Here is a 25371-nt window from a genome sequence, read left to right on the forward strand (position 1 = left end):
GTTGACTTTCAGTAGTTCACAGCGAGGTAGCTGCTCTGCTACTTACAAAGCCCTCAGCCTGAATTAGGACGTCTGCGAATATTTTAGCACCGGGTTCCCCACGAACACTCGGTGTGCTAAACAGGTTTAGAGGTGGCGCCCACCTCTCCGCCGTCCAGGCCAGTAGCAACGGCACTACTCATTGACTGTGCGAGGTGATTGGTTACCCGAGGCCAACCAGTGATCCCTGGCGCGAGGGTATCGCTGCGTTTAGACAACTGATGACCTTGTGTGTGTTCAAGTTCAACAGTGGGCATGACAGGGAATGAGGAAAGGTGCAGCTGACTCATATCGTTTCACATCTCCAAATCATATCGTTTCCTCGCGGCTCAGTAGCACGTGCTTTGCGGCCCGGTTGTTGGGGATCACTGAAGTACAGGATTGAATGTGAAGAAGCAGCAACAGTCAAGTCCAAAACAGGAAATGAAGACAACAGACAGAGGAATTAAAACCTCAGGCAGTTTGAATGCCTTCTGACTCTGGAGAAAATTGTGCTACCATACGAAGTGAAGAGGTTTTAATAAATATAGAACTAAGAACGAGAATACCCGAGGACCTTTCCATTGAATGTCAATTAATTTCTGAGGGTACTCCTTCCGTTTAAAACAGACTCTGCAGAAGGAGATGTTTGATGAGTCCAACCATCTTGCAAATTACCACTTTGTGAAATATAGCAATGATTACAAAATAAAGATGATCATAGTTCTGGGAGCAACAGGGTCAGGATAGACATCCTTTGTCAATGGGATGATCAACTGCATCTTGGAAGTGGAATGGGGTGACAACTTCAAATTCAAGTAACTACATGAAGAGACAGGAAAATCCCAAGTTCAAAGTCAGACATCCTTCATCAGTGCCTATAAACTAGATAATCAGGTGGGATTTAAAATTGATTATTCACTGACTATCATTCATACACCAGGGTTCAGAGAAACCAGGGGGGATATGCCAAGATAAACTGATTATTGACAACATTTGAGAGTTTTTCACTTCCCCACAGAGGTTTGATAAGATTGATGTGTGTTTTGTTGTTCAATCGTCTTTGGCTAGTTGGGCTCAGACAAAGAAATATCTCTTTTATTCAGTTCTTTCTTTGTTTAGCAAAGATATTGCAGAGTTCCGAAACTGGTGACATTCACAAGTGGAAAGCATCCCCCTGCCTGGAGGCTCTGAAAGTAACTGAAATACCATGTCCCAAAGATAAAACTGGTGTGCCAGTTCACTTCAAGTTTAACAATTCAGTCATTTTTGCCCAGTGTCCAGCCTCTGAAAATGCTGCCAACGAGGGGATCTCTGATGATAGTGGGGAAGAGGAAGAGAATGATGATAACTTGTGTAGTCAGGATCCATGAGTAACGGTGGAAGATCCAATAGGTGAGGTACTTGGGTTCGTTCATTCATTTTGTGTTGTGTTGTATGATGTGGGCTATCATGGTCCCTGAGGAAAATGCTTCACCGCAACAAGTCAGCACTGTGGCACCGTTCAAACAGGCATTGCATTAAAAAGGGAAAGGGTCACAGCAGCTTCTAGTCTTCAGGACATCACAGCTCAGCGAGTCAGTGATTGGTGAGTGTTTTGTCAACATCTCTGCTCATTGGTGAATAGTTTTAAGGTGGAGCAAATGTTGGGGCAAGGAGAGTTCCAGGTTGAAGGTATTATTTCCCAAAATCTGATCTTGTCAATTAACTAGAATAGGCATGTCCAAGCAGGTGGAATCTTGTCCAGGCAACATAATGGAACTGCTGGAGATTGGGCCACATCATGGATGAGATGGTGTTTGGGGAATGTGTTCCAGGAGACAGACACGTCCCTCTGATTCACTTCCTCAAACATGTTTTCCTTTAACAATCTCTATGCATAATAAGAAGCTATTTACTAGAATAAACTGTTCACTGCATTTTTATTCTTTACATGCGTAGTCAATACTTTCTGTACTGTTCAATCTCATTCTTTGAAGTCAATGGCTCTGCTGCCATTCATGTTATATACTGAAGTGATATACTTCCACAAAAGAAATTAAGGGGCTTCCTCCCATAACCTGGCCCCTTCATCTCCAGTAGAAGAACCCTGCATTGTGGCCCTTCCTCACTGAGATCTTGCAGTGGCTGCACCAATCTGTAGTGTGTCTCTCAGGAAGTAACCTGTAGCCCAGAGTGTGCCAGTTGTCAGGATTCATCCATTGGCATCTCACTGTGCTGGTAGACCAATAAGTTTTGGGTGTACCTGGAGAAGAACTGTGACTTGTAGACCAATTTCAGCCATAACACTGGCATCTTTAAACATTGGAGGTGTAAAGAAAATGGTGAGATGTGTCAATGTCTGACCGTACCAGGCCAAGTCAAAGTCAATGTGACTTTCTTAGAGGAATGTGGGCTACCATACATCTGCAACTACTGGAGGCTGTCTAGGGAAACTGGAGTTAATGTGTGTCATCACCAGCCTCTTGAAACTCTTCCTAATGTTGAACATTGGAACCACCAGGCAGCTTCATTTATATTTTTTCATGAATGTTTCATCTGATGCCAGGTCTGTGTGATTCTGCTGTAATTAAGCTTTTCTTTGCAACCGTGCATACATGTACTTGTGTCTATGACTATTAACTCAACTTTCTTGGTCATGGTCAGGAGGATATGTGAGTAAAGTGGCAGCCAGAGGCAACCAGAGTGTCATTCTGGAGATCTTACATTTGTCTAAAGATGAATTTTATTTGCCCCATGGATGTATATTGAAACATAGAGTGAAATGTATTGGTTGAGTGAAATTAAATCAACGAGAATTATACTGCACAGCCCGACAGTGTCAGCACCCTTTTGGTGCAATATAGCATGTCCTGAGATCACTAACCCTAACCAGAGGAACCCAAAACACCAGGGATGAGACCTGTGTGGTGTTGGGGAGGAGATAAAAACTTCCTAAGGACAGTGGCAGGAATTGAACCCTGATCTTACAGCCAGAGTCATAATGGTGTTATGCTAACCACTGTGCTACCTTGCCATCTCTCCACTACATGTTTAAAACAACTACTAGGTTATTGCTCATGTTTGGACAAGTGTAGGGATTGTAAGGACGATTAGTTGAATGCCTAAAAAGAACTTATACCATCTATAAAGCTTACTAGTTACATAGACCAGCTGGTTGAGTGGTGTCTTAGCAACAACCTTGTAATCAGTGTCAGTGAGTCCAAAGAGCTGATTGTGGACTTCAGAAAGGGTAAGGTGAGGTATCACAAACCAATCCTCATAGAAGAATCAGAAATGGAGAGTGGGACCAATTTCAAGTTCCTGAGTGTCAATATCTCTGAGGACCCAACCTGGTCCCAACATATTGATGCAGCTATAAAGAAAGCAAGACAGTGGCTATATTTCTTTGGAAGTTCGAGGAGATTTACTTTGTCCCCTAAAACACTCAAAAACTTCTACAGATGTACAGTGGAGAGCATTCTGTCTGGCTGTAACACTGCCTGGTATGTGGGGGAGGTACAGCATCATATTAAGCTGCAGAAAATTGTAAAATTAGCTTGATTATTGGTACTAGCCTCCATAGTTTCCAAAATATCTTCAATGAGTGATGACGCAGAAAGATGACATCCATCATTAAGGACCCCCAACAGCCAGGACATGCCCCCTTCTCATTGTTACCATCAGGAAGGAGGTACAGAAGCCTAAAGACACACACTCAGCAATTTAGGAACAGCTTTTCCCCTCTGCCATCCGATTTCTAAATGGATATTGAACCCATGAACATTACATCACCACCTTTTTATTTCTGTTTTTGCACCACTTATTTATCTATTTAATATATATACTTCCTGGAATTCACAGTTTTTCCTATATTTATCATGTATTGCATTGTACTGCTGCTGCAAAGTTAACAATTCTTTATGCCATTTGCTGATGATAGTAAACCTGATTCTGATTCTGAGAAAGTAAATTCCATCAACAAACTTGATTTACCACATCAAACAGTGTTATGTACTGACCTTGATGTCACATGGTATATTGGATTGGTTGGAAGGCCACAGGGCACAACACCTTCTTGAATGCTCACGCTTACAGTATGAAGGAACTCATCAGCTAGATTGAATTCTTATATCCAATTTGCCAGTTTGTCTTGGATCCCAGAACTGTAATGTGTTGGAACAATCATCCCAACTGGGATGTAAGAAGGGAGAGCAATTGCTCTTTTTTCACCTCAAGCTGGTAAAACCTGAGAAAGGTATAGCCAAGCACACACATTTGTCAATTGTTGGGAACTTTCAAATTATTCCGGTGGTGTTTATTATTGTGGCTTTCTGAAGATGTTACTCTGTAGGCCAAATGGTTTAAAGCTATTGTGAGTGCCTTTGGGATGACACCAGATGTAGAGAATGCTATCAGGGCAATATATACCTTGTACATGTTCCAAAACCTTTCAATTTCCTCTTTTAATTCAGCATATTTCTGCCTTGTTTTCACTTACTGATTTCTGTAAGTTATGTGTGTTTGGCATTGCTACATCTATTGAATAAGTTGTTCTTGCTCGTTTATCCTGTATTATTATATCTGGACGGAGATTATGGATTGTCCTATCTGTAATAATTGATCAGTAATAAGATAGTTTGTGATATTCTGATTCTAAACTGGATCAGGCTTGTATTTATAGTAAGGTTTGATTTCATTTATGAGTTTGTATTTGAAAGTAAGATTTTGATTAATAATGTTTGCCACTTGATTGTGCAGGTATAAGACATCAGATTGTAATAAACTGCTACAGGATTCTGTAATGTTTCTGTTTCTTTTCTCTGCATTTTCTAAATTTATCATTGAAATTTTATGATGTGTTTATAATAATTTTTCTATTAACCACCTGGTATTGTATTGCTAGAAGGAACCCTTCTGTTTCTGGGAAGACAGTTTCAAATCTGAGCCAGGTGTTTGATGGGTCCTTGTCAACATCCATCCTGCTTAGATCATGCGGATGTCATCCATGGAGGGTCATGCCCTACCACTGGTTAATTTTTTTCTCTTTACTGGTAATATCTTCATTTTTCTGGGTTGTCTATTCATTTAAGTTCAATGGGGTGTACTTCATATCAGAATTGCATGTACTAGCATAGAGCACTGAAACCTGTTTTAATTGATGAAAATATATCCTTAGAAATTTTACCTGACTGTAAATTTTGTATATCAGTCATTCCTCATCCTCATTCTGTCCTAGATACTGTTAATCTCAGCACATTTTAGTGTATGTAGTATTTACAAAAATTTGGCATTTTAGTTCTTATTTTTCTCTGTAAATTTTCCAGATCAGTTTCAGACCAAGACATAATATGAAAAGAATACATTAATATGGGCATAGTGAAAGTGTTTATTGCCTTTGTGATATTTATGCTGTTGAGCTCTATTTGCAGATCCTCTTCAGCCTTGGAAGTTTTCTCTTTATTGCACTATGATCTATTTTCTTTGCTTGTTGATATCCCAGCTATTTATATGTTTCATATTCATCCATCGGTTGTATTGGATCCTGCTGCTCTGTTTTGTATTCTATTAGATCTAATACATCTTTCTTTATGTTTAATGTTCTGCACTTATCGAATCCAAAGTTCATGTTTATATCTTTCTCAAATTCTATTTGAATTAATTGCTATAGCTTTAATGATGAAGATGCATATAATTTCAAATCGTCCATGTATCAAAGGTATCTCAACGTATAAATTGTTCAGTTGTTTCTGATTTGATACCGTATTTTCAACTGATTTGGTAAATTAGAGATTGGTTTAAAGCAAGTCAAAACCATAGTGGGTTTTCAGAGTTGCACTGAAAAATGTCTCGATTTGTTAACAGCTGTTGTTCATTTTTGGTTGTTAGTAGACAGGGTGTTTATAGGATGCCAGTGCTTCCTCAGATGATGGACGAATTTCACAAGTACTGAATATAGTTTATACTTGTATATTAAGAAATTCTATTAACCTTGACTGTGGGACAGTATCAAATGCTTTTTGGTTGTCAATATAACATGAAAGATTTCTGCTTTTCCAGTGGGCTTGATTTAGAATTACGGTTTCTGTTATCAGTTGTTCTTTACATCCCCTCATATCCTTATGGCATCATTTCTGCTCTTCTGTAAGTATATTGTGGTTGTCCAAGTGAGTGGTGATTAGTTGTGAGAAGCATGATGTGACAATTTTATGTACAGTTTGTAACAAGTACTGGGATGATATTTTGATGTATCATTTGTGATTTCTCCTTTAGGCAAGGTATGTGTTTTACCTTCCATCAAAAATTTGTGTACTTGTTCTGGATTTTTAAGAAAATTGTTGATGTGTGTTAATAGGTACAGATGAAGCTAAATAATTTTTATACCAAAAACTATGAATATTATCACTGCCAGTACTTTTCCAATTGTGCATATTTTTTTATAACTACTTTTTGTATATCCATTGTAGCTTCAGGTATTTGCATTTCTTCAATTCTATGAGTGAGTTATTTTTCCTCTGTAATCTAGCTTGTTTCTTGATTGCCCAACACCCTGTCTAACCAAATTCATTATCTCTCATTATCTCTCTATTTGTCCACAGCAGTATTCATTGTTACAAGAACTTCAGCCAGGATTAATAAGCAGGAGTCTGAGATTCAGAGACTGTGCCACTCAGGGATAAGGTACCAGGGTACTGTTCCAGGAGACCGTCATACCTCTTTGATTCATTTCCTCATATATGGATGGTAGGACAAGGATAGGAGGGTGCGAAAGGAGACGAGGGAGAAGGATTCAAATGGTCACCCTCAGGGGGCCTGAACACCTACTCTTGTCTGACAGATACAAGGTCCTTTCCTCAGATTTGAATGAGGGTGGGAACTTTGGGTGGGATGTGCAAACAGTCCATGACACCATCTCACAGTTGGCCATTTAATCAGTGGGAGAAATGAGTAATGAAGTGGTGATAGAGGACAGCACAACGAAGGGGACAGACACTGTTTGCTGCAGCAAAGATACAGAACACCAAAGGCTATGTTGCCCACCTGATGCTAGGGTAAGGATCTTCCCTTCTGTGCTGGAGGGAAACTTGGTAATGGAAGGGAATGATCCAGTCGGTGTGGTCCAAGTGGGCACTAATCTCACCAACAGGTCTAGGTAAGTTCTGCTGAGGGAATATGAGCAATCTGAGGTACAATTTAAAAGAAAAAATAAGTGATAATTAATGCAAAAACACACAAACCTGGCTGTCAGCTGTCATTGCTGGAACTTGTGACGATTGTCCTTATGTTCCATTACACCAATGTTCTTATTCCTTGTGCTCTTACCAAATGGAATCACTTTACTCTTCTTTGAATTAAGCCATTATTGTTGTTATCTGCCTGTTTTACAATCCTGTATGTCTTCTGGAGATTGTAATAAGTGTTCACAGTTTTCACAGCTGTATTGTGTTCACTTCTCATCATTTTCATTTATGGTATGAATTCAGAGAAATAACCACATTATTTGTTTTCTCTGAGTAGAAGCAAGAACTACAGAGACTGTTACTGATGTTAGTAAACATGTTATTACTTGATTGAAGGACGATAAGCTAAAACTCACACTGCAGGGGAAAATTTCACCTTGCTCCAGAAGGGATATGGAAATAGTTGTTAAACTTTTTAATCATGTTTCCAATTTTTCCATGGCTTCACTTCCTCTCCCCAACTCTCCGATGTGTGCCACCCTTCCACATTTCCCATAACTTCACTCCTCTCCCTATTGCTTCTCTTCTCCTCCACACCCCAGCTCTTGCACTCTCTGTCCCCACTGTTCCTCTCCTTCGCTCCATCTGTTTCTCCACATTCTCTTTCTCACCCTACCTGTTACACTGCTCTCTGCTTCTTCTCCCTCGCCTCATCACCATTCCCGTTTGGACACACTCACCTCATTCTGCATATCCAGTTTTAAGACAGCCCAGCAGGTGTGTTCATTTCCTTCAATTTCAGTCGCTGGTGACCCAACATATTTCTCCTGGAACAAGATGCTTTCTTCCCAGCAAGTAAGTCTGAACTTGCACAGACGATCCATTAATCAATCTTACTACATCTACAAACGTTTGTATAATTTTTAATGTGATTATCAACAGCTATCAGAGTAAGCAATATTTTTATGGCAATGCAAGATTTATCAGGCTTGCATGCTTTAAGATGTAATAGCAAAAGGTTATTTATCCAGAAGAATGTTCATTGGAAAATCAGAGAATACTTCAAAATGAATTAATGGTTGGTTCAGGTGATGTATCACTGTCTTCATGTTGTTGTGATGAGATAGCGACAAATAATAAGCACATGAAAGTTGAAGAGTTGGAGTTGATGCACAATGTGTTCCACATGAGTGAACAGTAAGAACAACAAATCCAAAAGAACTTAGATGGCAAGTGATCTGGAGGGTTAGATTAAAAGGAAGGATTTGGCAGAAAGACATTAAAAATGAAGGTACCCTTAAAATGTGGAGAGGGTCAGTAACTTTAAATGCCTGAGTCAGAATCTGAGAGGACTTGTCCTGGGCTCATCATATAAATATAATTGCAAAGAAAGCACGACAGTGCCTCAACTTCCTTAGAAGGCTGCAGAGATTCAGCATGACAAACTTTGAGAGGTGTGTAGTGGAAGTGTATTGGCTGGCTGCATTACAGTCTGGTATGGGAACACCAATGCCTTTGAACAGAAAATCATACAAAAGGTAGTGGATTCGGCCCAGTATCTAATGTGTAAAACTCTCTGAGCCATTGAACACATCTACATTAAATGCTGTTGCAGGAAGCAGCATCTATAATGTTATCTTGTTATTCCATGCTCTTGTTATTTATCAGTATTTTATTTATAGTTGCATTTCAACAGTTTGTTGTCTTCTGTGGTCTTGATCTTTCATTGATCCTGTTTACAGTTACTATTCTATAGATTTGCTGAGTATGCCTTCAGGAAAAAGAATCTCAGGTTCTTTTATGTATGTACTGTAGCGATGTGATACACACAGCGCTGAAATAATGACACGCAGTCAGTAAGTCGTTTCGAGACTAGTTTATTCAAACTTCACGGCGTTGGCATTTAAATCCCTCGCATCCGCCCTCTCTGGGTGGAACTGACGTCAGAGGTGCGTTACCAAAGTCTCCCCCCGCGCGCTGGCTATTTGTGAGCCGGATCACCTGCGCAGAAAGTGGGTCGCCACAGTACTCCAATAATAAACTTTACTTTGAACAAATGGTATAGAGGAGAACATGAAAATGAAAAAGAAAGAAAAGCTGATGGACAAACCCAAAGCATTTAATGAGCGTAGTAAAGGTAACCAGGAGACAAGTCGATTTCAATGGGAACACCCTATTCATGGAGCATGTTATCATTGAAAAAGGCATATTTGGTATCATATAAAGTTTGAGGATCTATCTCCCCCAGGAACTAAGATGTATCCCAGTCTGTTTTGTGGGGTATGTGAGAGACTGCTCTGGCCCCAGCAGAAACTTTTATTGTTAAACTAACCACAAGTGAAGAGAAAGGTGACCAAAGAGCAGTTAATGTGATAGTTGTATTTCAAAATGGCAGACCAGATCAAGCGGGGAAGAACAAGGATGTGAGGTTGTGCAGAAACAAAATCTGAATGACATGAATCATAGATGTTTGCTCAGTTAGTGATTACTCATAGATTATCAAAAAAGTATTGTTGAGAAAAGACATTTGACCAATTGAGCAACATTTTGAAGAGGCAACAAAATGTATTGCAAAGGACAGTCTGCTTGTTGTCTGCCCATGTCTGATATTGTCATAGACAACAAACCCAAAGGGTTAGAGCTCAGAGGATCCAGACCCATTTGCATAGATGTATGTCTCAAAGCGGCTGTAAAAGAATATCAAGAGAGGGTGGAATGCCAGAGGTCGAGGTGCACAGTGGAACCAATGACAGGGAGAAAGGGGTGGGGAAGAGATCCTGCAACAGGGAGTCAGGGAAAAAGCTGAAGAACAGGACTTCCAAGGTAGTAATCTCTGTCTTACTCCCAGTGCCACATGCTCGTCAGGGCAGCAATAGGATGATGGCACAGACAAATGAATGGGCAGGGTTTCAGATTCCTGGATCATTAGGATCTCTTCTGGGAAAGAAATGAAACGTAACTTGTACAAAAATGACGAGTTACACCTAAACCCAAGGGGGACCAATATCCTCATGGGCAGGTTTACTAGAGCTGTTGGGGAGGGTAGTAACTAAACTGGCAAGGGGATGCAAATTGAGTGATAGGGCTGATGATGGGGCATTTAGTATACATATCAATGTAGGGTGTAGTTAGACCTTGAGGGAGTCTGTGGAAGGATTTGGACAGATTGAGAGACTGGGCAAATAAGAGTCATGTGGAAATGCAGTGAAGGGAAGTGAGTTGGTAGTAAAGAGGGTCCAGAGGAGAGTCACAAGAATGATTCTGGGAATGAAAGGGTTAATGTACAGAGTGTGTTTGATGGCTCTGGGCCTATACATGCTGAAGTTTAGAAGAATGAGGGGGATCTCACTGAAACTTATCAAATATTGAAAGGTCTAGATAGAGTGGATGTGGAGAGGATGTTTCTTATGGTGGGGAAGTCTAGGACCAGATGGCACAGCATCAGAACAGGGATGAGAAGGAATTTCTTTAGCTAGAGGGTGGTTAATCTGTGCAATTAATTGTCACGGTTGGCTGTGCAGGTCTCATCATTGAGTATATTTAAAGAAAATGTTTATAGGTGCTTGATTAGTCAGGGCATCAAAGGGTATGGGGGAGAAGGCAGGAGAAGGGACTGAGAGGGTAATAATTAGTAGTGATGGAATGGAGGTACAGAATTGATGGCCCAAGTGGCATAATTTTGCTTCTATGTCTTATGGTCTAAAATTGCCTTGGCAATGAAAGGCAGCTAGTGATGTTGGAGGATTGTGTTTGTGAGTGAAAGCCTGTGACCAATAGACAGTGAGCTGGCTAGTTTTTAGTAATATTGATATTGTAACGTTGGTGAAATGGCAAGATGGATGGCAGGAAGAAACAGTGATGATGTATGTTGGGAGGATAAATAAGGAGATAGTGTACACAATGAATATAGGACCCCAAGGAATTTTAAGGAACTGGATAATCTTGTTCTTTCTGTCTAAGCATAATCACTAAAAGAACACGCAAATATGCTGGAGAGAGAAACAGTTAATATTTTGATTGCACAAGCTGAATTTGATCCAATGTTCAGACATTCCAAAGAAGAGCATCTGAAAGTCTATTGTAGATTGGGGATATGAAACATTAACTGTTTTGTCCTCAGCAGATACTGCTTGACCTGCTGAGCAGTTCCAGCATTTCCTGTTTTTTTTAAATTACAGATTTTCATCACATTTTTTTTAAACTATGAGCAAATGAGTGCATTTGTTAGCAAATGATGGTGAGTAGGTTATGGGGAAAGTGGGAGAATCTCACAGATGCTGCTGATTTGTAAGTTAGCATTCATTCAGTGAGCTTAATGGTTTCCTATATCATTTGATAATTTACATCTTATTTTATTTCTCCTACTTTATATTTTTCTGTGCTGAATTTTATGGAACACATCCATGCTTCATCCATCCAATGGGCGAGACTCTGACAGTAGTCATAGAGAAGCATAGAGCTGGGAGAAAGTTTACTATCATTTGGCACAAGATCAGGGAATGTGCAATCTGTCAACATGGAGAGAATAGGGATTGAGGGAGGAGTTGGTGGAGGTGGAGCAGTGAGTAGACTGTGTAGAGGGGTCTACACAGACTGCGATTCCAATGTTGTTTTCTAGGGATGGGACATAGATGGGAAAGAGGAAGGAATATGGATGGATTCTCTGTCCACAGCTCCCATCATGTCTGAGGGATGGCAGCATTGCGGAAAAACAATGTGGTCTTAAACACTCCGGGCAGATGTTGGAGAAGATGGAGAGTAACTTACAATCAGCAGATTATTTATCAGCTGGGTGAAACATCTGCTTCCCATTTTGGATATGGTTGCAATGTATTCTGGTTATTTATTGGCAGTGAGAATATTAAAAATGTAAATCACACCCTTTTTCATCTTCTTTAGCAAGCCTATTTTTGACTCTGTTGGATTTTGCTTCAGTTCGTCTGATGACATATTCACATTGGTAACTTTCTCTATTAACTCTGCCCGCTCCTTGACCTCCCTCAGTGTCTGAATTCTGTCCAGAAACCCAGGCTTGGCCTCTTCTTTCTCAGACTGAATCAGGAGCTCAATATAAGCTGGGGTGGATAATGGATTTGGTCTCAGAGCTATCTCTTCAAGTCTTCCAATGCTCTGGGATAATTGTTCAATAAACACCAGCACTGTATCCTGAACCACATCAAACTCTTGCTGAAGCCTCGCCATGATTTTCTGCTGAGTCATCGTCTCACCATAGGCTGTCTCATATTTATTTTTCAGCTCATCGTATGTTCTCTTTTCTGTTTGCACTACATAGTTAAACTTGTATCTCTGGTTGAAGTGAACACTCCAGACACAATTTTGGGGACAGACTTTGCAGTTCCCATTTCCGTCCATTGCTGCACACCGTGATTTTCCATCATCATTTGGAATCTTACAGGGATAGTGACAGGTGAAGTGACATTTCTGACAGTTGGTTATGTAATTGCCAGTCCCGCTGATATCTTCCTGTACTGGAACTGTAATTTCAATCTCATACTCAAAGTTTTTATTTGCTTCCAGCATGGTCTGGTGTTGGTTCAGAACCTGTTGTGTTTTTCTGAGTTCCTCCTGTTTGCTCAGGCCAGCTTGGATCTGAACCTGTAACCCCTCCACTGTAGTCTCCAGCTGCTCACGTTCCCTCAAAACCTCTCTGGTCAAAGATAAACTTTTTGCTTCCATCTTGTTCAGAGCTCTAAAGAATTTCTTCATACTGTTTTCTCCCATCTTCCAGAACATTGTTTCAAAATTATCATCGTGCTCTTCTTCGCTGTCATCAGAAGTATCCTTACCAGCAGCTTTTCCAGCGGCCGGACACTGGGCAAATACAACTGAATTGTTAAACTTAAAGTGAATTGGCATACCATTTTTATCTTTGAGACATGGTACCTCAGCTACTTTTAAACCTTCCAGAACAGGGGAACTCTGTCCATCTGCAAATGTCACCAATATCTGAATGTTCTCTGCAATATCTTTGCCAAAAACAGAAAGAATTGAATCAAAAATATATTTCTGTGTGTGAGTCAGGCGAGCCAAAGAGGCTTGAACAACAAAACACACAGCATCAATTTGATCAACACCCTGTGGGGAGCTGAAAAACTCTCTGATGTGTTCGGTGATTAATTGATCTCGGCTTATTCCCCTGGTGTCTCCAAATCCTGGTGTATCAATGATAGTCAGAGAGTAATCAATTTTAAATCCTACTTGATGGTGGAGTTCATAGGCAGTGATGGAGGATGTCTGACTTTCAGCCTGGGATTTTCCTGTCTCTTCATGTATTAACTTGTATCTGAAGTCGTCTTCCCATTTCACGCCCAAGATGTAGTTGATCATCCCATTGATGAGGGTCGTCTTTCCCGACCCTGTTGCTCCCAGAACCATAATGGTCTTCATTTTGTGTTTTGTATTGGGTTTTCCAAAGGAGCATTTCACAAGATGTTTCCTATGATCAAATACCTTCTCCCTTAGGTTCAGCTTGTAAATGGAAGGGTTTCCTTTGGATATCAATGGAGATTCTCTCAGAAGTCTCTGGGCTATTCTGTTTGGTGCATTTACTGTTTCTATTAAAACCTCATCACTTGCTGCACTGCAACCTGTTTCCCCACAGTCAGCAGACACTCGGACTCTGTATTTTTTCTTTGGTTTCAATCCCTTTAGCTGATAGTGACATTGTGTATCATTTGTCTTCACTTCCTTCCATAATCCACACTCCGTTTTGGATCCAACTGCTGTCTCTTCTTTGTATTCAATTTTGTACTGAACTATTTTAACACCATCTCCAATCTGTTTTGGAATGTCCCAATTCAGAGTGGCAATTGGTGAACAATATTGGAAGGCCAGTTGACCAGGTGAACTTGTAGGACGAGTGATGTACCGACAGCTGTCACTGGCCTTGCTGACACCTACCTTAGACACAGCTCTGTATTGGAAATGATACTCCTTGTGTGGTTGCAACCCAGATATTGTGAAGCACTGGGATTTATCAGGTGTAACTACAGATGTCCATCCCTCCTGCTGGGGGCATTTGTACTCTACCTTGTAACCCACAATCTCACCGGCACCATATCTGGGTGGATGTAACTGCAGTGTCACACTGTCATGTGATGTTTGACGAACTATTGGTCTGTCTGGCTGAGATGGTAGTTCAAAGCATGGGTTCTCCAGAGACCCTCCCCGATACAGGTAAATAGATGCTCCTATTTGGCTGTCATCCTTCACAGACGCAACAAGAAATTTTATTTTCCCATCTGCTTTGTTGGCTGTGGCAAAGTCCAGGAATAATTGAGAATTTTGCTCCATTTTGTGGGAAACAGACTGATGGCAAAACCACTGCTTGCTGTGTTGTGTTGCACAGGCTCCAGCAGAAGGAGTTGGTGACTGCATTTCCTGAGCTGTGAGAGATTGGAGGTAGTTCTTTGCCTCTGACAGATACAGATCATCCTGGTGCAGTGATGTAAATGTGAAGCAGACCACATAGTCTATTGCTGGATCCATCAGTTCATCATCCAACTCTCTCTTTGATTTCACCAAAGGTATATCTTCAAACATCCTGAGGTAATGTCCCACGGCCTTCATCTCCTGTTCCTTGTCATCCAACCATGTGGCCAGTGACTGCTGACTGAGTGGTGACAGTTCCCTGTTCTTCAGTACATCCACCAGTAAACCTTCCTTCTCTTTACCTCTCCGGATAGATGGCAAAACTCCTCCTAAAATCCCCTGGAAAACCCGTTTGTATTCCAAGCACATCTCTCGGAATTGTTTTGTCCCATCTCCAATCTCGGGAAACTGAATGGAGACTCTGTCTTTCAGCATATCATTGCATCTCATCACTGCCTCACTGAGCTGTTCCAGGACACGCTGGCAGTGACTGATCAAACCCACACTTATCTCCCTCACCACCTGAGCAGCTTTTGAGTTTAGTTTACTGAGAGGATAAAGTGTGACTCTCACAGGCACTGAGTTCTCCCCACCTGATCCCAGTAAGCTTGGGAGGGTCGCATAGGTACTGATGGCATCTTGGAATGTGGTGGGATTGTTCTTCAGTGAGAAATCCCCATAAAAGGTGCAGCTAAATTTCTCAGCATTAGACTTCTGTCCCTCCGTCATTTTCAGTGAGTCTTCCCCCTGAACTGCAAACTCAGGAAGTTGTTCAATCATTGCTCCCATATTACGCTGGACATCCTGCAGTTTCTCTGCTGGAGAGACCATTTGATCAAACACAAAGAAAGCCTGGGCCCCATACAGCACTGCTGTAACCACATGGGTTGCCGACCCCTCGTCAAACACACTCGGGTCACTGATGTTCAGCTTCCCCAAGTGACTCATTGTTAGTTTTACAAATCTGGTCGTTGTTTTGTACTGAAGGGTAACTCGTGCCTGTCGTTTTGATCCCTTTGTGTCAGTGAGATATTTTGCTGATCCTTTCACCTCCACTGCCCCACTCAGCAGACCTGCTTTCAGTGATTCCGACACATTGAGTGCGGCAGCTTTCTTCTCCATGGAGTCCGACGTGATGATGTGAAACTCAGTGCTGGGCCGATCCCGACTACTGAGGTTGTTCTGGAGTGTCTGTGAATCCCACAAGGTGATGTCTGTGGAATAAAACAACAGGAAACAGTCAAATTAAGTTCAAATGTGTAAATTCCCAAGGACTGATTTCCTGTAAAAGCTGTATTTTGGCCATAAGACCTAGGAGAAAAATTAGGAAATTCATCAGCTCTGTTCTTCCATTTGATCATGGCTGATTTATTATCCCCATCAGCCCCATCTCCTGCCTTCTTCCCTCATCTTTGATGCCATTACCTATCTATCTCCAATTTAAATATACCGAACACGGCCTCCACAGCTATCTCTCTGAAATTCACAGATTCACCGACCTCTGGCAAAAAGAAAACTCATTCTAAAATGATGTCCTTGTATTCCTAGACTTGCCTCTGCTCCCCACCTCTCCCATTATTAGAAATATCCTCAGCACGTTCACTCCATTCAGCATGAAGTACTTCATATGCTTCCAAGAGATTATCCCTCATCCATCTAATCTCCAGCAGTTACAGGCACATTGTCATCAAATGCTATTCACATGTTAACCCTTTGATTCCCAGAATCATTCTTGTGAGCCTCCTCTAGACATTTCCAGCACCAGTACATCCTGACTTGGATAAGGAGCCAAAACCATTTACAATACTCCAAGTACAGATTGGCTAATGCCTTATAAAGCCTCAATATTGTTATGTTTATGTTTTAGACTCTTGAAATGAATGCTAATTTTGCATTTGCCTTCCTCACAACCAACTTAACCTGAAAGTTAATCTTTAGGGAATCCTGCACTAAGATTCCCAGCTCTCTTTGTACCCCTGATTTCTGAATTTGCTCCATATTTAGAAACTAGTCTATCCCTTAGTTCCTTCTGGCCAAATGCATGAACATACACTTCCTTGCTCTGTATTCCATATGCCACTTCTTTGTTCATTTTCCTCATCTATCCACATTCTTCTTCAGACCTTCTGCTTCCTGAACATCAATCTTTGTATCATCTGCAAACATTGCTACAAGGTTATCAATTCCACCATCCAGATCATTGACATACAGTATAGTATGAAAACAAATGGTCCCAATACTCACCCCAGAGAGCACCACTTGTCACAGGAAACCCCTTTATTCCCACTCTTTTCCTCTTGCCTGTGAGCCACTCATCAGCCATTGACACAGTATACCATGGGCTCTTGTTTAGCAGCCTCATGTGCAGTACCTTATCAATGGACTGCTGAAATTCCAAATAAACAGCATCCACTGACTCTCCTTTGTCTATCCTTCCTATTATTTTCTCAAAGAACTAAAACAGGAAGATATTCCATTCAGGAATAGGTCTTTGACTATTTTATCATGTGCCTTCAAGTTCCTTGAAACCTCATGCTTATTGATGGACTCCAACATCTTGCCAACCACAGTAATTAGTAGTCAGTCTAACTGGCCAATAATTTTCTGTCTTTTGCCTCTTTCCCTTCTCAAAGAGTGGAGTGTCATTTGCAATTTTTCAGATCTCCCAATCCATTCCAGAATCTAGTGAATCTAGGTGACGTCTACTTTCAGACCTTTCACCTTCCCAAGAAGCTATTCCTTACAGTAGAGACTGCTGTCACTTCTGCCACTTGACACTCTCAAACTTCTGGGAGACTGCTAGTGTCTTCCACCGTGAAGAACTGACCAAAATACTCATTGAGTTTGTCCACCCTTTGTTCCCCTTTACTACCCTACCAGCATTATTTTCCAGTGGTCCCATATCCACACTTGCCTCTAATTTACGGTTTATAAATCTGTAAAAAAGAACCTTTTTGGTGTCCTCTTTTGCATTATTGGCTAGCTTACCTTCATATTTCATCTTCTCTCCTTATTGGTCTTTCAGATGACCTATTGGTTTTTAAAAGCTTCCCACTCTATATTATATCCTCTCTTTTGTGCTGTCTTTGACTTCCCTTCTCAGCCTTGCTTCTTTCTGAGGATGAGCCAATCCTGCACCTTCTGAATTACCTCTAGAAACTCCAGCCATTGCTGCTCTGGTGTCATTCTTGCTCATGTCCCCTTCCAAGCAACTTTGACTAGTTCCTCTGCTGTACCACTCTAGTTCCCTTTACTCCACTCCAATATTGATATCTTTGATATCAGCTTCTCCTTCTCAAACTGAGGGTGTATTCTGTCATATTATGATCACCACCTCCTAAATATTCCATTACATTGAGTTCCCTAACCAAATCCATTCCATTACACAATTTCTAATCCAGAATTACCTTTTCCCTTGTGGGTTTGACCACAAGCTGCTCTGAAAGCCTTCTCGTATGCATTATAAAATGTTTTTCTCTTGGTCCAGCACAAACCTAAATTTCCCAATTTCTGCATATTAAAAATCTCATTACCATCATAGCATTGTCCTTTTTCGCATGCCTTTCTATCTCCCCATTTGTACCCCGTACGCTGGCTACAGTTCCGAGGCCAGTATACAACTCCCATCAGGGTCTTTTTACACTTGCAGTGTTTTAAATTTACTCAGCAAAATTTCTACATCTTCTGATTGTAAGTCAATTCTTTCTAAGAATTTTACTTGATCTTTTTTAAACCAACAGAGACACCCCACGACTTCTCCCCCACCTACCTGTCCTTTCAATACGATACGTATTCTCGGATGTTAAGCTCCCAGCTATGATATTCTTCCAGCTTCGAATCAGTGATGCCCACAACGTAATAACAACCAATTTCTAACTTCACTACAAGATCATCCAACTTATTACATATACTGAGCTGGGTACATTCAAATATAAAATGTTCAGTCCTGTAGACACCACCCTGTTCACTTTTTCATGTTAACTTCTTATCCTTAATAAACTTTTTGTGACTTGCTAGGACCCCGCATAACCTAGAGGAACCCCAGTCCATCAGAACACCTCCGTTTCCCCAATATGGGCCAATGTTCCACAAATTCAAACCCATTTCTCCCTTATCGATCTTTGAGACATGCATTAGTTCTCTGATCTATTTACCTGTGTCAAATTGCATATAGAACATAGAATAGTACAGCACATTACAGGCCCTTCTGCCCACAATGTTGTGCCGACCCGCAAACACTGCCTCTCATATAACCCCCACCTTAAATTCCTCCATATACCTGTCTATTAGTCTCTTAAACTTCACTAGTATATCTGCCTCCACCACCGACTCAGGCAGTGTATTCCATGCACCAACCACTCTCTGAGTAAAAAACCTTCCTTTAATATACCCCTTGCAATTCCCTCCCCTTACCTTAAAGCCATGTTCTCTTGTACTGAGCAGTGGTGCCCTGGGGAAGAGGCGTTGGCTGTCCACTCTGTCTATTCCTCTTAATATCTTGTACACCTCTATCATGTCTCCTCTCATCCTCCTTCTCTCCAAAGAGTAAAGCCCTAGCTCCCTTAATCTCTGATCATAATCCATACTCGCTAAACCAGGCAGCATCCTGTTAAATCTCCATTGTACCCTTTCCAAAGCTTCCACATCCTTCCTATAGTGAGGCGACCAGAACTGGACACAGTTCTCCGTGAGGCCTAACCAGAGTTTTATAGAGCTGCATCATTACATCACGACTCTTAAAACTCTATCCCTCGATTTATGAAAGCTAACACCCCATATGCTTTCTTAACTACCTTATCTACCCATGAGGCAACTTTCAGGGATCCATGGACATGTACCCCTGGATCCCTCTGCTCCACCACGCTACCAAGTATCCTGCAATTTACTTTGTACTCTGCCTTGGACTTTGTCCTTCCGAAGTGTACCACCTCACACTTCTCCGGGTTGTAATGCCTGCACTGTTTTTGTGCACTTTACGCAGTCCTGTGTAGGCCTGTAGTCTAGTGTAGCTTTATGCGTGTTTTTTTTTTGTGTAGTTCAGTCTAGTTTTTATACTGCGTCATGTAACACAATGTCCTGAAAAATGTTGTCTCATTTTTACTATGTACTATACCAGCAGTTATGGTCGAAATGACAATAAAAGTGACTTGACGACTTGAACTCCATCTGCCACTTCTCAGCCCACTTCTGTATCCTATCAATGTCTCTCTACAATCTTCAACAAACCTCCACCAACCTTTGTGTCATCTGCAAACTTGCCAACCCACCCTTCTACCCCCTCATCCAGGTCATTAATAAAAATCACAAAAAGGAGACGTCCCAGAACAGATCCTTGTGGGACACCACTAGTCACAAACCTACAATCTGAATGTACTCCCTCCATCATGACCCTCTGCCTTCTGCAGGCAAGCCAATTCTGAATACACCTGGCCAAACTTCCCTGGATCCCATGCCTTCTGACTTTCTGAATAAGCCTCAGGAAACAATCCGGAGATCATTACCTTTTCGATTATGCCTTTTATTTTGTCACTAGCTGCTTAAATTTCCACAACAGAACATCTTCCTTTGTTTCCACAAGGACCACAACAACTGGATCTTTCCTCTTCCATTCCAAATTCCTCTGCAGGTCAGATGAGATGTACTGAACCAGGGCACCAGGCAGACAACACAACCTTTGAAACTGGCAATAATTTTTTGACATAGAATTGTGTCCATTTTGAATGAATGTACAACATTCTGGACTAACAGAACCAATTAATTTACTGGTTTAGATCAGTTACTTTACCTGCCAGAACATTCCTAATTGCCCCTCAGCCAACTGAGACCACAACTGCTCACCAGCCTGATCCCAAACAAGATCCCCGTTACAAACCTCTGTGGTGTGAATGTCACTTATCATCTTTTTGCAAATAGAATCCAAATTGTGAAAATATTGGAACATTCACACTTATGACCTCATGATGAAAGGAAGGTCATTCAAGCAGCAGTTGATAGGTCATGGGAATCTGCTCTGGAGGTTGTATCAGTGTTTGAACTTGAACTGCATGGAGCACAGGAGACAGACCCTTTCAGCACCCTAAGCATCCAACAGCCACATTTGTTTGTTATATCTCACCCAATTGGAAATCTTCCGCTTCTGCATTCCATCTTTTTCCCAGCTTCTCTGCTACTGAATTATTGTCTCTCTTTAATTTCTGACAAATGATCTCTGGTCTAACACTTTCACTGCTTCAAATTCCCCAGGTGTTGCCTGACCTGTCTGGGTTAAAACCTCACCTGTGCCCAGCGTATAGTTAACAATCTCTGTCTGGATCCCAGCAATCTCCTCCCTGCTTGCCTATGGGATACCTGACCGGACTCTGGGCATTTAGGCACACTAATAAAATAGAATGGAATTTCACCGTCAGAATATCTAATATATTGGAAATATGTGCTTCTCCTTGGTGAATTCAGATGAGGATTAACTTTACGTGTTCTGGCTCCATGGGCGGTCCTTGACATCCAGGTTTTCTTGGATTTACTGAACTTGCCTTTCATCCTTTGGGAACACACTTGCCCTGAATTCTGATATTTCCCTTTACAATGACTCCCACTTGTCTGATGGAGCCTTTGCTGCAGGTAGCTGCTCCCAGTTGACTTTGTCAGGTGTTACCTTATGATATTGAAATTGACCTTATTGAAATTCAACAATCTTAATCCTAGAGCGTCCTTATTTACTAGCATAACTGCTTTTAAATTTAGAGTTCTTGTCACAACCTTGTGGTTTGTAAACTGGATCTACCACACTGTATTGACCATGACTGTTTCATATGATGACCTTCCAATACCTGGGATCAGAGTGTCCGACCGGCAGTCGTACAGCGTTCCTAGCTGGAAAGGACGGCCCAGAGTAGCCAGTTCCACGACTTCACACATCTTTGCACTGAGAGCTGGAAACTCAGTATTCACCTGTGACCTGAAATGGAAGATGTAACAAATATAAAAAGCAAATTCAATTGACACACATAAGGCACTGTATTGAATATGCTCAGTCTACAGATGAAATATATGGGCAGCTTGGTAGCTTAGTACCAGCAACCTGGGTTCATTTCCCACCACTGTCTGTAAGGAGTTTGTACATTCTCCCTGTGACTGTCTGGGTTTCCTCCGGGTGCTCTGGTTTCCTCCCACATTCCAAAGACATACATGTTTGTAGGGTCATTGGTCATTGTAAATTGTCCCATGATTAAGCCAGGAATAAATCAGGGGATTACAGGGCAGCGCAGCCACAAAGGACCAGAAGGGCCTGTTTGGCAATGTATGTTGTATGTCAGAATCAGATTTATTATCAACGGTGTGTGTCATGAAGTTTGTTAATTTAGCAGCAGCAGTTCAATGCAATACATAATATAGAAGGAAAAGAAAAAAAATAATTACAGTATGTGCATATTGAACACATTAAAACTGTGCAAAAAATGGGAAAAATATATATTTTAAAAGTAAGAAGTAAACATGAGGACAATCTTAGAACCTCATACACTAAAACTCTGATAATACTGTGTTCAAAATACCAGTCGGGTGACATCTGACTCACCCATTACTTCACCAAATCTTTGCTATCTGCAAGGCGTCTACTTGTGAGGCTGCCCTAATTTTACTGTGGTTGCACACAGGGTACGTGGGCAGAGGACAGGTCTGGAGTGTGGACCGGTGGTCCTGTGTGTGGACAGAGCTGGGATCTGGAGCTGGAGCCAGGATGTCGAATATGGGCTGTGCGTGTATACAGAGCCAGGGTCTGGAGAGTGGACCTGAAACATACCGGCTGAAACTCACCAGGTTCTGCTTCCCAAATTCCCTAAAATTCATTGAGTTTAAATACCTTTATTTGCATAATACATGAATTCACTCAGCTTAAAGCATTGTTATTCTTCATATTCCATGGAAAAGAGTGAAATGGAAGTGGTGAGCTATTAATAGGAGTAGCATCCAACAGTTGGCACCCCTAGCATGCCTTGTGCTGGATTGTCTGTTTGCAAGTGTATTAATTGCTGAAAATTGATAGGAAATTGCTGATTTATTTCATCACAGATTTAGGGAAATTGTGACTGACAATCCCTGAGTAACACTTTTATTCTGACCAGTTTGATTCAGGGGCTTTCTAGCAATAGGGTACATCCCTTGGACAGTGTTTGGGCATGTTTAAAGGCACAGACTGTTTTCTAAATGAGGAGTGAATTCAGAAATCAATCAGCGGTGGAAAAAGACCTGGGAGTCATAATGTGGGGTTTAGTACAGAATTCCCTAAAGGTTAACTTGCAGGTTCAGTTGATAGTAATGAAGGCAAATGTAATGTTAGCATTCATTTCAAAGAGGAATAGAATACAAAAGCAAGTATATAATGCTGAGCTTAAGAGGGCATTGATAAGATCACAAGTGTACATTGTGAGTGGTTCTGGGCCCCATAAGGAAGGATATGTGGCATTGGAGCAGGTCCACAGGAGGTTTATGAGAATGATTTTGGGAATGAAATAGTTAATGTATGATGTGCAGTTGATGGGTCTGGGCCTGTACTCACTGGAGTTTAGAAGAATTGGGGGATCTCATTGAAACTTACTGAATATTTAAGGGAGCAGATAGAATGCACGTGAAGAGGATGTTTCAGTTAGTGTGAGAGTCTAGCAGCAGAGGGCACAATGTCAGAATGCAAGGACATCCTCTTAGAACAGTGATGCGGAGGAATTTCTTCAGCCAGTGGGTGGTGAATCTGTGGAATCCATGGACTCAGATGGCTTTGGGGGCCAAAGCATTGGGTATATTTATAGGTTCTTGATTAGTAAGGGTGTCAAGGTTATAGGAAGCAAGCAGAGGAATCGGAGTTGAAAGGGAAAATAAATCACCCATGATCAGACTGTGGACCAGACTCAACGAGCTGAATGACTTGATTCAGTTCTTGTGTCCTGTGAACTTTGAGAAGATTCCAGGTTGTTGGCTGCTCAGAAAGGATAGATCACATGGAATACAGGAAGAGCTGGCTTACTGGATACACCATTTATTTGATAGCAAGAAGCAGAGAGGGATTGTGAAAAGTGGTTTCTCACACCAAATGCCTGTAAGTTGTGGTATACCTTGGTGGTTGATAGTCGGCATTGCTGTTTTTAACTTGCACGGGACACTTATAACTTGTTTTTAACTGATATGTGGCTGTTGTGTTTTACTATTTATTGTTGTGTTTACTATTCAGTGTTATGATTGCACAATGCTCCTGGGAAACGCTGTCTCATTCTGCCCTGCAGCGCTGATGTACGGTTAGAATGACAATAAAGTTTGAATCTTGAAATCTTGAATCTTGATATCAACAGCTTAGACACGTATAAGACATTGTTGGTAAGGTTGATCATGACACAGAGCTTTCACACAGAGAGTGCTGGGTGCGTGGGATACACTGCCAGCAAAGGTGGTAGAGGCTAAAACAATAGGATCTGTTAAGAGACTCATAGATAGGTACATTGAGCTTAAAAAAATGAAGGCCTGTAATGTGCTGCTGATTTCTATGTTCTAGGACAACAAAATCGATGGCAGACTGGACGATTAAGAATTTTAATTCAGGTATGTGTGAAATGTGTTATGTGAAGTCTAATCCAAGTAGGAATTTCACAGTAGATAATATCAGGGCCCTGGAGAGTTTTGTAGAGCAGAGGGGCCTTGACTACAAATACATGGTTCATTGAAAATAGAGGCACCAGTTGATAGGGTGGAGATGGAGGCTTCTAGCATGCTGGGTTTGATAAATCAGGGCACCGGGTTTAAAAGTAGGGAGGGCATGATACATTTGCACAAGGTGCTGGTGAGCACACATCTGGTGTATTGTGTTCAGTTTTAGTCGGCCTGCTATCGGAAAAATGTTATTAAACTGGAAAGAGTGCAGAGAAAAGATTCTGCTAGGATTCGGGGGACTGAATTATAGGGGGAGATTGGACTAATTAGGACTTTATTCCTTAGAGTGTAAGAGACAAGAGGTGAATAAAATCATGAGGGGAATAGATGAGGCAAATGCACTGATTTTTATTCACCAGAGTTGTGATATCAAGAACTGAGGGCATAAGTTTAATGTTAGACCGGAAAACTTTGAGAGGAACTTGAGGGGCAACATTTTTACACAGATGATGGTATTATTTTGGAAACAATGCCAGAGGACATTCTTTACCTCTGTCTACAGCACAGTCTGATCTCTAGACCTTCTTTCTGGTTCCCCCACAATAGTTGGCATTGTATCTCCTCAGATCTAGTCCCATCTGTAATTGACCATTATGGTGTTTCACCCCTAAAGCAACTCACTCAAAGTAAAGTTATAATTAGATACATACATGCCACCATATACAATGCAACAATTAATTTTCTATAATTTTCCTAAAGATTAATAAAGCTATAGAATAATGACCATAATACAAGACTGGCCAACTTGGGCATTCAGCTAGAGTTCTTGATACCACAACTCTGCTGCAATTACAAAAAGAAATTAAAAATAATAATGAATAAATAGGAAGCAAGTATTGAGAACATGAGATGAAGAGTCCTTGAAAGGGAGTCCATTGCTGGTGGGAACATTTCGATGATGGGGCAAATGAAGTTGCATGAAGTTATCCCCTTTGGTTCAAGAGGTTAATGGTTGAGGAAGTTACTATTCCTGAACTTGGTAGTGTGAACCCTGAGACTCGGTAGCGGCATGAAGAGAGTATGTCCCGTGTGGTGGGGGTCCCTAATGATGGATGCTGATTTCCTGCAACAGCATATCTGTGCTGAATATAGAACAATGTTAAAATAA

At 41.2% G+C, this 25371-nt stretch overlaps 1 protein-coding gene across 2 annotated transcripts in view; it reads right to left on the reverse strand.

Annotated features, from left to right (window-relative positions):
• Nucleotides 1-9049: 9049 nt before the first annotated feature.
• Nucleotides 9050-25371, reverse strand: part of LOC132394470 (uncharacterized) — a 36701-nt gene continuing 20379 nt past the window's right edge. For both annotated transcript variants that reach the window (XM_059970668.1, XM_059970669.1), the window contains 2 exons: nucleotides 21398-21525; nucleotides 9050-15784 (listed from right to left, as the gene is read on the reverse strand). In XM_059970668.1, coding sequence (XP_059826651.1) covers nucleotides 12018-15784; nucleotides 21398-21485 — 3855 coding nt within the window. In that variant the 5' untranslated portion in view covers nucleotides 21486-21525 and the 3' untranslated portion in view covers nucleotides 9050-12017. The remainder of the gene's footprint in view (nucleotides 15785-21397; nucleotides 21526-25371) is intronic.

This window comes from Hypanus sabinus, chromosome 5 (genome assembly GCF_030144855.1).
Source record: "Hypanus sabinus isolate sHypSab1 chromosome 5, sHypSab1.hap1, whole genome shotgun sequence".
NCBI lineage: Eukaryota > Metazoa > Chordata > Chondrichthyes > Myliobatiformes > Dasyatidae > Hypanus > Hypanus sabinus.